Here is an 11,774-nt window from a genome sequence, read left to right as displayed (position 1 = left end):
ACAATGTTGTGAGGAGAGTGCGCGTCGCGGCTGTCGGTCACAGCGCCGGTGTGGATACTGGCATTCAGAATCACACATACTTTTTGGAAGTACAGGATGACCAACATAAGAATTTTCACCGGAAAATGTCATCTGAACAAGTAAGTAACATTCACTTTTGTTCAGATCAACTACGGGGAAAATGCATTGATTGCACTGCAGTAAATCGCGCTGATTAAATCTAACGATCGCTTATCATGTCGAACCGTGCAAATTATACTTTGTTCTCAAATTGTTAATGTTAACAACATCAGCTTTGCGTGACTACATTTAATGTGTTTTATGGTTACCTGTAGTTCAGAATTCATATTCTCCATAATAGCTAAACGAGAAAGGCACAACAAAGGAAACTCCATAACTGTGTGAATTAAGCAAACAATTGTGGTACTGTTACACGATTGAACTATTGAAATGTCTTACTTGTCCAGCAGAAAAAAGCGTCTCTTCTTCCGTTTTGAACCCCTTCTAAACACGGAGTTCACGCACCAAACGCCCTGCCTATGTTCCTTGTGTTCACATGAGACGGTTGCTGTCTTTCTCTAGCCACTTTAAATCCGAAGTACGAAGTCTTTTGGGTTTTATAACTGGTGAATCTTCAGTTGACACTGATGATTGTCGTTTGGATCTTTCTGGATCCGCCATAAGTTCAATTATGTAAAGTGCTGCGAGAAAAGGCATCTCTACTCTCCCCAACGTCAACATCCTCACGCGCACTATAGCTAGCCGAAACTCCTTCTTTATGTGTACGGATGTGGCATAATGACGCAAAGACATGCTCGAATTTCCCGCGGAAATCCACCAGTGCCACTGGAAATAAAATCATTATTACAAGCTAACCGTTTTGAATCGAGCTACAGCAAGCAGAGAGTTTTGAACACTGGCTGAATATGTTTTTTTTTAAATAACTATTTTGGATTATTTTTAACTTGAAAAAAGTTACGGACAGCAGCTTTAAAAGAGTGACCGTTGATCCAGGTGTATACCAATATTTCAAATTGTTTTCGCGATTGTGCAATATATTAGCGTGTGACTTTGAAATAATTTACTTGACATGACATAAATAATCAATTTTAACCTTGTTTCTATTAGCGGCAGAAGAAAAAAAACGTTGGTGTATCCTCATACACTTACTGCGCATGACCGGTGACCTATGCAAATTAGGAATTAGGAGAACGCCTACTCTACAATGTCACAATTTTTACGCTGTACTGAAACCCCTGGAAATAAGTGACTGTCGGGTTCGTCACTTATTGGGTTCCCCTGGAAACATTTCCGTAGTCTGTGCTATTTGCAGTGTGTTTCTGTATTAGGTTGAGTTGTGAGTATTTGCAGCACACGTGTGTTGTGAAATTGATGAAAAAAAAAAAAAAGTTTATAGTAACTAACAAATGACTAAAAAAAAATGCAATTATTTATTAAACTAATTTTCCCTCCACCCACACAATAATTTGAAAATATTTATGAAAACTTGGTGCTTGTTTTTGTGCACTAAAGATGCTTTCACACTGGCAGTTCAGTATGAAACAGAGCATGGTTCGCCTAAAACACTGAAAGGTCACGTGAAAGCTGTCACGCGGACCGGGGAGCGCACATGTACACAAGTAGGGGATGACAGTGGTGATGACTTACCTTGGCTGTGAGCGAGAGTGAGCCAGCAGTGTAATCGTGCAGAGTGAGTGCAACACGTTTTCTTAATTAATTAGTCTTAATTCATATAAAAAACACTGTATATTGACCTGCATTTTGTGTTCTATCATACGCTGTGCATCAGGTTTCTTTAGAATCAAGTGTGTATGAAACCAGTCCAATCTGGGAACAATTGCACTCGGATTCGGACAGGAGCAAACATGCCCAGTGTGAAAGCCCCTATGGTTTTCCTATCTTTGTGCACTAAATTAGCTCTTCAAACTTTTCTCTATTTGCTGCTTCTTTGTTTGTGCACTACTTCTGCTCTTTCCTAGTAATTTGCTTCTCTCTATGGAGCACCGATTTGCTGCTTTTTTTAGCTAAGATTGCCACTCTGAAGTCTCCCTGCTGAATGGTTTGTGCTGATTTTCCTCACTTTGGAGCATCTGATGAATGAATGAATATAAAGAGCTTGTGCCTGCACTGCTTGGCATTTCACAAAAGTGATTTCTGTAATCATCTACCTTCCCTCCTAAGTTACAGTACCTGACTCCTGAGCTACTCGTGACATTGGTCCCTGCCGAAACCATTCATGCTGTAAGATCTCCTCTACAGTTGCTCTCTCGGTTGGTTCGCGAGTCAGGCATCGGCTTATCAAATCCTGGCATTCTGTACAAGTTTTCACAAGAGCACAGGTCATGTATAAACCTTGCATGTATTACGTAAAGGATTGTACTGATATTTCATGTGTTTCAAATGTTACTGTAATTGTGTTCTCTCACCTCTGGATATTCTGGAGTTAAACATCAGAGCACCATTATTCATATCTTCAAAACTTTCAAAGGGATGACGTCTGCACATCACTCTGTACATCATAACTCCCAGAGACCAGACTGTTGTTGGCCCTGCCTCATATTTTAAGATCTTGTAGTACTCAGGTGGGCGACATGCTCCTGTTCATTAAAAGCAAGAGATATTCAGGTTAAGCAAATATTTAATTTACAAAAGTCAACTTGTACAAATTTTCACATATCTATTCTTCGCTTCTATTAAATCACTACACACGCAAGACTGACACATCATTAGGGGCTTTCGCACCGGAGGAACCTTTTCATAGTTCCTAGAAAAGAAGTTCACGGATTTTGGCGTGTTCGCAGCGCAGGAACTGGGAACGATTTTAGTTCTAGGAACTCCTTTTGGAGGAACTAATTTAGCTCCTACTTCAGAGTCGGTCTAAACCAGCACTATAGGAACTATCAGTGACGTTAGTGTTCGCTGATTGGCTGAACACACGTGAAACACCAGCTCCCGCCATTTTTAAAAAGCTGTGTAAACACAGATTATAGCCTATTTACTCCATGAACTAACTCTACGAACATGGAAAACAGTGATAGACGGGCATCTTAACCTTTACACTGAGGAGAAAATACAAAGCAACTTTCAGGGGACCAAGCCAAACATGATTATGTATTTCTGCTCAGCTAGTGACACTGGACATCAACCACACAGCATACGCTAATAACGTATTAGACAGGACTGTTAGACAGATACTGGCGGTGCGAATGCAACCAGGAAACCGTTCCTTAGGGAACCATTAGTTCTCTATGCTAACACAAAAAATCCAACTGACCTGTAAATTCACCAAAGTAACCACTTTTGAGGAGGTCACCGCTGCCAAAGTCGATCATTTTGACTTGGTTTGTCGTTGTGTTGATCAGAAAGTTGTTTAACTTTATGTCACGGTGGAAGACGCCTCTGTCAAAACAGTGTTTGGCTCCGAGCACTGCTTGGTACATCAGGTCACGTGCCTGCGATTCATTCATTCGCAGTGCGTTCCTGACAACAAATCTCTGCAAGTCTTTACAGGGCTGCGGATACTCTAGGATGAGGATGTACTCATCTTCCTCTTCAAACCAGTCCAGCATGTGCACAATGTAGGGGCTTATTGGAGGCTGATTGAGCAGCAGGTTTAGAGCCACTTCTGCTAACAGTGGCTTGGAACACCCAGGCTGGAGAAAAGAGTCAAACAAAAGGTTAGCTGACTTTCAATATCACATTGCACTTGTATTTAAGATATATTATTTGTATTTAAATGTATGCATTGTTTTGCCAACTTACAATTGCAATACACCGGTCTTCTGTTGTTCTCTTAGGGATAAATTTGATGGCGACCTAAAAAAAAAGATATTGGCATTATAAGAAATGTTAATAAATGTAAATAATATTCCATTTAAATGTATTTTAAAGTCCCCCTGTGGTGAAAATCCAGATTTTAATGTTGTTGTGGTGTTTTTTCATGTGCAAATTCATAAGTCAACATCATTGCTGGGTATTTTCTGTTTAAAACTGCAGTGAGACACAGACCGTCTCAAAAACACGGTTTGAAATCGCTGGTGTTTCTGACGTCACAAATCGCCTTGTAACCAATCAGATCAACGTGTGATCGTCAACGAGTGGATCTCTGAGCTGGGGGCTGTTCCATAAACCAAGATTAGAGTATAAGCCAGGCTTATTTCGGTTAGTCAGGCTTATTTTTGGTAGATTCGGTTTCATAAATCAAACTTAAAAAAGTTCAAACTCAGTTACCCTGGCAACTTATGCTGGGAAACTAGCCTGGTCCAGGGCAGGCTAACTGTCAGGCTAAGCCTCAGTTGTTACACAGATCCTCAACACTGACCGACAAGAACACAATGATATTACCACTGACAGTCTCTAATACCATTATTGGACTTTATAAATACACAGTATACAGAAAATCAACTTAAATAAGGCTACAATATAGACACATATATAAGGCGTTTTAAAGTTGTCCGTTTAGGACATGTCATTTTTGTAATAAAGACATTTTAATTAAGGAATGCCTCGGTTATCAGAGAATTCTTTTTTCTACACTGTCTCATATATATATATATATATATATATATATATATATATATATATATATATATATTATGTACTTTATTATGTCTTTCAATTCAAACACATTTAACACAATTATACAAATGGACAGTTCCTTTAAAGACATTATTTTCCCCCAATAAATATTCCTTATTTTTCCTTCTACTTTTTTTTCTTTTGTGATAATACCAACACATACATATAAATAAAACAATAAATAAATATTAATAAAAATATAACATTCACATATATCAAACTCTTATAATGAATGACACATAATTCCTAATAGTTATTCAAGTAATATTATTTAAATATCAAATATTCAATATTAAATAAGTAGATAAATAAAATTACAAATAACTAGAAATAAAAGGGAAGGTTACATAAAAATGTAGTAAATGTAGGCCAATATATATTCCTTTATTTTATGGAATATTCTTTGATTTTAGAGTTGCACATATCTTTTCAAAATGTATACATTTGTTCTTAATTTAATGTTATCCTCTCCATAATGTACTTTAGAAACTAAATCTAACCACTCATTTAAAACTGGGGATTCTTGCTTTCTCAAAAAAAAATCATTGCATTAAAAGCTGCAATTCTCAGCATTCTAAATAAGTATAGGCCTATATCTTTATTAGCATAGGTCCTATACCCAAAACTATATTTTGTATCTTTATATATTTAGTTTCTTAAAAAAAATCTTCCCTGAATTAGGCTACTTCTGTTCAATTTTTTTTATTTAGGCCTATTAGAAGTATAAAATGAGTGTAATGAGCTAGAAGTTCACTGCAACTTATCCAACATCCTAAAGAGAAATTATTATAATTAGAAGATATTTCTAGTGTTCTAAAATATCGCATTTTAATTTTCCAAGCAAAATGTATATTTTTTTATCAGAATTATTGCGCTCCTATTTGGCGCGCATGCGCGCAGCAGCGCTCGTTCAATATGAAGATTAGCAGCAAAATGGATACATTTGCACGACTTTCTAACATTTACAGATGGAGAATATAACTGTAAAATGTAATTTTTGCACTGAGGGGGAAAAAAAAAACATGTCACAAATGCATAAAACAGCACAAAAACTACGCTGTTTGATGATGGATCGATTTGATCCACGATCGACCTCTAGGGCTGCTTCAGAAACGCGTGCACACGCAATTATCTAGACTAGATAAACCTGGATCAAATTAGTGAGATTGTGTGAACTTCAATTACCTTTTATGGAACCACTTTAGCCCCAACTTATTTGTTAGGCTCATTCAAGTCCGGTTTTGGAGTTTAATCCCCGCTTTTCTAAGCTTCATTTATGGAACAGCCCCCTGGTGTGAGTGAGTGGAGGCGGGGATAATTTGCATATTCATAGAATTGTGTATACTTACATTCAAGCTATTTTGAGGCATAGAACCTTTTTTTAAGGAAAAAAAAAACGTTTAAATGTGTAATTTTGGTGATCAAAGGTGTGTTTTAAGGCAGGGTTTCTCAACCTTTTGCCTACTGCGACCCACTTTTCTTTTGTATGCCAGTCATATGACCCACTACTAAATAAATCAATAACTGAAATGCCTATTTAGATCTAGGCTACACCGTAGGTCTATATGCTTATTATAATTAATGATAATCACGAAAACACAAACATTTTCAATAATTAGGCAGACTATGTATGAGGCAAACTGATTTTTTTACTCATGTTAATGTGATAGCCTACTTGAGACTGCCGCTCTGAAATGATCATAACCAGACGCGGTGGAATTTGGAAAAGTGTGGCTCGTAGTGTCGCACACAAATAACTGTTGTAAGCCTATTCCTGCTTTTTGTTTTCGTTGCAGTCACTGTTGAAAATCCCGACTCACAAAGATAGTAGTGCTAAATGGGAAGAGAAACTTCGTTGCACAATCTGCGAGTTGGTTTAAATCCAAGGAATGAAAATAGCCTACGATTCGTTGGAGGATCGACTACGTTTACATGCACAATGAAATGACTGAATTCATTCCGATTGATGAATCTGAATAGTGTTTACATGAACGCTAAATGTGATCGGGTTAATGTGCGCGTTTATATGTCACAAGATTCAAATCGAATTATATTTTTTTGACATGCGCACACTGCACGAATATACAGAGTTTCCCGCGGTTTGCGCATACTAACTATTCTCTTAGATTGGTTCTTTATTTGTTTTAAACAGCAGACTTAATATTTATCCATTGCTGGTCATAATTTGGAGACAATAAGCATATGAACCGTTGTGCCGTGCTGCTTATTTATCACGCAGTAAAAATGTCCAGCACCCAAAACCAGTCGTCTGTGAATGAGAGTCTGAAACAAGGACTGGTGGGACGTTGTCCTGCTCCACTTCACAGACGCTGAGTGAAAGGAGAATTTTAGAATGATGGTACGCTCATTTATACGACACTTTACTCAAAAGGAAGAACAGCTCGTTCAGCGCGTCATACATCATTATGCTATGCGCAGTCCTTTAGTTTCGGTTTTCAATCCGATCAAGCGTTTATGTCCTCCCAGTTGGATTAGAAAATGAATAAACCACCCCTTTCAATCGAATTGAAATTTTATTCGGATCAAGCTCAATCGGATCGATTAAGGTGTTTACATGAAGGCTTTTTAGTCCGATTGAACCGTCAATGCGTTTACTAACGGATTATTTGGATTTGGTTGCATGTAACCAAAATCCATTTGGTTGCCTGTTGCAATGAGCCTTTTGTGAAGCCCACTTATTGCCTGTGCCGGTTAACACAGAGAAAGTCTCGCGACCCCCTATAGAACGAACAACGACCCACTAGTGGGTCGCGACCTACTGGTTGAGAAACACTGTTTTAAGGGATAAAATGATTGACTACAATGGGACTTCAAAAAAGTTTTGGTTAAAGCACTGATCTATAAGGTACAGTTGGTGAATACAGCAAGATTGATTTTACCTGCTCGCGTCTAAATTTCGAAATCCCCTCGCAGACGGTGCCGAAGCCTCCTTCTCCAATCTCGTCTCCCACTTCATAAACCTCAGAAAACGGAACTGCAAAAAAGTACCAAAAGAACATGTTAATATATTAGATTCATAGTCTTACATGACCTGGAGACTAAATATGGTTAAGAAAAAAGTAAAACAGCAGGATAATCTTTAAGTAGGGAATCAGAAAAAAATTATACTTAGGGGTTGTTTACACGACACCGTTTTCAACTAAAACCGTAAAACTTTTTATTTGTTTTGGCCGTTCATTTACACGACAACTGCGTTTTGGGTGCCTGAAAACACAGACTTTTGAAAACGGTCCACGTGTAAACAACAAAAACGCTCTGAAGAATCTCTGTAGATGATGATGTCATACAAATGCGTATTACATGTTCAGTCTATAGTGTTTCATCGCCATCTAATGGCCTGACAGCAGAATACAGCGTTTTAGTCGTTTTCTCAGATCCGTGTGAATGGGGATCGTTCTGACAATGGTGTCGTCTGTACGCGGAAAACTCAAAGGAAAAACTTCATATCGTTGTCGTGTAAACGTACCCTAAGATCAGGAGTAAAAAATTCATCAGGATGACACATTACGTTAAACAAAGGTTGACAAATAGAAAAAGACTCACGGGTAGATGGGCCCGGAGAAGAGGCTGTTCTTAACCAATCTTGATCTCCAAGACGTCTCCGCTTGGAAGCAGCACCTGTAAGTTTTGGAGATCTTGGCTCAGGGCCAGATGGGCCTGGAAGAGGATCAGCTGGATCCTGCAGACCTGTAAGCACAAGGACATATGGTTCTACAACAGATGTTATCATTGAAGCAGCTGGATCTCGATGGTCGGATGAACCAGGCTGTTGGATCCAACTGAAGATCAGTCGGAACCTGCAGAACCGTTATCTCATGGACGGCTGGATCCAACTGAAGATCAGTCGGAACCTGCAGAACCGTTATCTCATGGACGGCTGGATCCAACTGAAGATCAGTCGGATCCTGCAGAACCGTTATCTCATGGACGGCTGGATCCAACTGGAGATCAGTCGGATCCTGCAGAACCGTTATCTCATGGACGGCTGGATCCAACTGAAGATCAGTCGGATCCTGCAGAACCGTTATCTCATGGACGGCTGGATCCAACTGGAGATCAGTCGGATCCTGCAGAACCGTTATCTCATGGACGGCTGGATCCAACTGAAGATCAGTCGGATCCTGCAGAACCGTTATCTCATGGACGGCTGGATCCAACTGAAGATCAGTCGGATCCTGCAGAACCGTTATCTCATGGACGGCTGGATCCAACTGGAGATCAGTCGGATCCTGCAGAACCGTTATCTCATGGACGGCTGGATCCAACTGAAGATCAGTCGGATCCTGCAGAACCGTTATCTCATGGACGGCTGGATCCAACTGAAGATCAGTCGGATCCTGCAGAACCGTTATCTCATGGACGGCTGGATCCAACTGAAGATCAGTCGGATCCTGCAGAACCGTTATCTCATGGACGGCTGGATCCAACTGAAGATCAGTCGGATCCTGCAGAACCGCTATCTCATGGACGGCTGGATCCAACTGAAGATCAGTCGGATCCTGCAGAACCGTTATCTCATGGACGGCTGGATCCAACTGGAGATCAGTCGGATCCTGCAGAACCTTTATTTCATGGACGGCTGGATCCAACTGAAGATCAGTCGGATCCTGCAGAACCGCTATCTCATGGACGGCTGGATCCAACTGAAGATCAGTCGGATCCTGCAGAACCGCTATCTCATGGACGGCTGGATCCAACTGAAGATCAGTCGGATCCTGCAGAACCGTTATCTCATGGACGGCTGGATCCAACTGAAGATCAGTCGGATCCTGCAGAACCGTTATCTCATGGACGGCTGGATCCAACTGAAGATCAGTCGGATCCTGCAGAACCGCTATCTCATGGACGGCTGGATCCAACTGAAGATCAGTCGGAACCTGCAGAACCGTTATCTCATGGACGGCTGGATCCAACTGGAGATCAGTCGGATCCTGCAGAACCGTTATCTCATGGACGGCTGGATCCAACTGAAGATCAGTCGGATCCTGCAGAACCGTTATCTCATGGACGGCTGGATCCAACTGAAGATCAGTCGGATCCTGCAGAACCGTTATCTCATGGACGGCTGGATCCAACTGAAGATCAGTCGGAACCTGCAGAACCGTTATCTCATGGACGGCTGGATCCAACTGAAGATCAGTCGGATCCTGCAGAACCGTTATCTCATGGACGGCTGGATCCAACTGAAGATCAGTCGGAACCTGCAGAACCGTTATCTCATGGACGGCTGGATCCAACTGAAGATCAGTCGGATCCTGCAGAACCGTTATCTCATGGACGGCTGGATCCAACTGAAGATCAGTCGGAACCTGCAGAACCGTTATCTCATGGACGGCTGGATCCAACTGAAGATCAGTCGGATCCTGCAGAACCGTTATCTCATGGACGGCTGGATCCAACTGAAGATCAGTCGGAACCTGCAGAACCGTTATCTCATGGACGGCTGGATCCAACTGAAGATCAGTCGGATCCTGCAGAACCGTTATCTCATGGACGGCTGGATCCAACTGAAGATCAGTCGGAACCTGCAGAACCGTTATCTCATGGACGGCTGGATCCAACTGAAGATCAGTCGGATCCTGCAGAACCGTTATCTCATGGACGGCTGGATCCAACTGAAGATCAGTCGGAACCTGCAGAACCGTTATCTCATGGACGGCTGGATCCAACTGAAGATCAGTCGGATCCTGCAGAACCGCTATCTCATGGATATATCTCACGGCTGGTTCTGGCTGAATCTGTGTCGGGCTGTGGACAAAGAGGAGTCTCCTTGTTGTGGTTTTTGTGTTGTGTTGTTGTGCATTTTAGACCCCAAGAATAAACATTTTCATGACTTCATAATTAACTAACATGCTGCAAGGGAATGGATAAATACACACACTTAAGAGTCACTAGACACAAGTGTTAAAAATCAGAACAAAATTAAAATGACAGTAGACTCACCTTCAGCAGGCTCAGGATCAGCTGGATTTGCATTACAGTTCATTGGCTTGACACTGGAAGGACCCGGCTGAGAATCAGTTTGATCCCGTAGAGCCGTCGGCTCGAGGCCGGATGGACCAGGATGGGGATCAACTAAATCTGTGTAGGACACAGGCTGAAGAGGAGCCACTTCGTTGCCTCGACGTCTACTTTTCACAGCCAGCCATGTATTTCTGAACAATGCCCAAAGGCTATTCTTCTTGCTTTTTGCTTATTTAAAAAATATATATATTTATATATTTCTGGTTATTATTTAACATTATACATTAACATTTTACATTAAACATGAAATGCCACAAACAAATTAAACTAACTTCATATTGTGTAGTTGAAAACGGAATTAAACATGCAAAACTATAATATATATTATATATATATATATATATATATATATATATATATATATATATATATATATATATATATATATTAATATATATATATATATATATATATATATATATATATATATTAAGGCACTTGGTTTAGGCATTTATCTGACAAAACTGTTTGGCAAAAAAATACTACAGCTATCCTATTCTACAGTTTACTATGCAAAAAAAAAAAAAATCTCACAACCAAAAGCATACATTGACTACAACATAATCATAAACATAATTGGTTTTCTCTTGTTTTTGCCTGCATTTATTATTTCCTTGTAGGGTATGAGAGCCTGTCCGCACAATTTGACGTTTCATTGCGTTATCATAAAACAACTGACTCCAAAGCCCAATTATGCAATATTCTATAGAATACATTCTATAAAATCCTTAGTATTTTTTTAAAATCATACTTTTGAATAAAGGGTGAAGATGTCAATTTCCGTAGGCTGGACATCAGGTTTAGCCTTTTAGTGTGTGTGTGTGTGTGTGTGTGTGTGTGTGGCCTGGTAAACCCTACTTTATGAGGACAAAAAGTCCCCACCAAGATGGAAATATCATACTAATAATCATACTAAGTGATGTATTTTTGTTTTGTTTTTGAAAATGTAAAAAAGCTAAAAATGTTGATAGGTTTAGGGTAGGGATAGTGTAAGGGGAGAGAATATACAGTATAAAAATCTATGGAAAGTCCCCATAAAACATAAAAGCATTTCACAAAATGAAGTTTGTTCCATGAAATGTTGGGCTGTTGTTGTTGTTGGGCTATTTACCTGTTGGGCAGTTCTCCAT

The 11,774-nt window shown here is 39.9% G+C and overlaps 1 protein-coding gene across 1 annotated transcript; it reads right to left on the bottom strand.

Moving 5' to 3' along the window:
* Window positions 1-1,618: 1,618 nt before the first annotated feature.
* LOC130084355 (serine/threonine-protein kinase pim-3-like) lies at window positions 1,619-7,619 on the bottom strand. The gene is made up of 5 exons (XM_056249745.1): window positions 7,500-7,619; window positions 3,784-3,837; window positions 3,296-3,674; window positions 2,448-2,618; window positions 1,619-2,334 (listed from the first exon to the last, which is right to left on the bottom strand). The coding sequence occupies exons 1-5, from the start codon at window positions 7,617-7,619 to the stop codon at window positions 2,198-2,200; spliced, it is 861 nt and encodes a 286-aa protein (XP_056105720.1). The 3' UTR covers window positions 1,619-2,197.
* Between the last annotated feature and the right edge of the window lie 4,155 nt (window positions 7,620-11,774).

This window comes from Rhinichthys klamathensis, unplaced genomic scaffold (genome assembly GCF_029890125.1).
Source record: "Rhinichthys klamathensis goyatoka isolate OS25496 unplaced genomic scaffold, OSU_Roscu_1.1 h1tg000062l_1, whole genome shotgun sequence".
NCBI classification, from domain to species: domain Eukaryota; kingdom Metazoa; phylum Chordata; class Actinopteri; order Cypriniformes; family Leuciscidae; genus Rhinichthys; species Rhinichthys klamathensis.
This window is presented reverse-complemented; position numbering and strand designations above follow the sequence as displayed.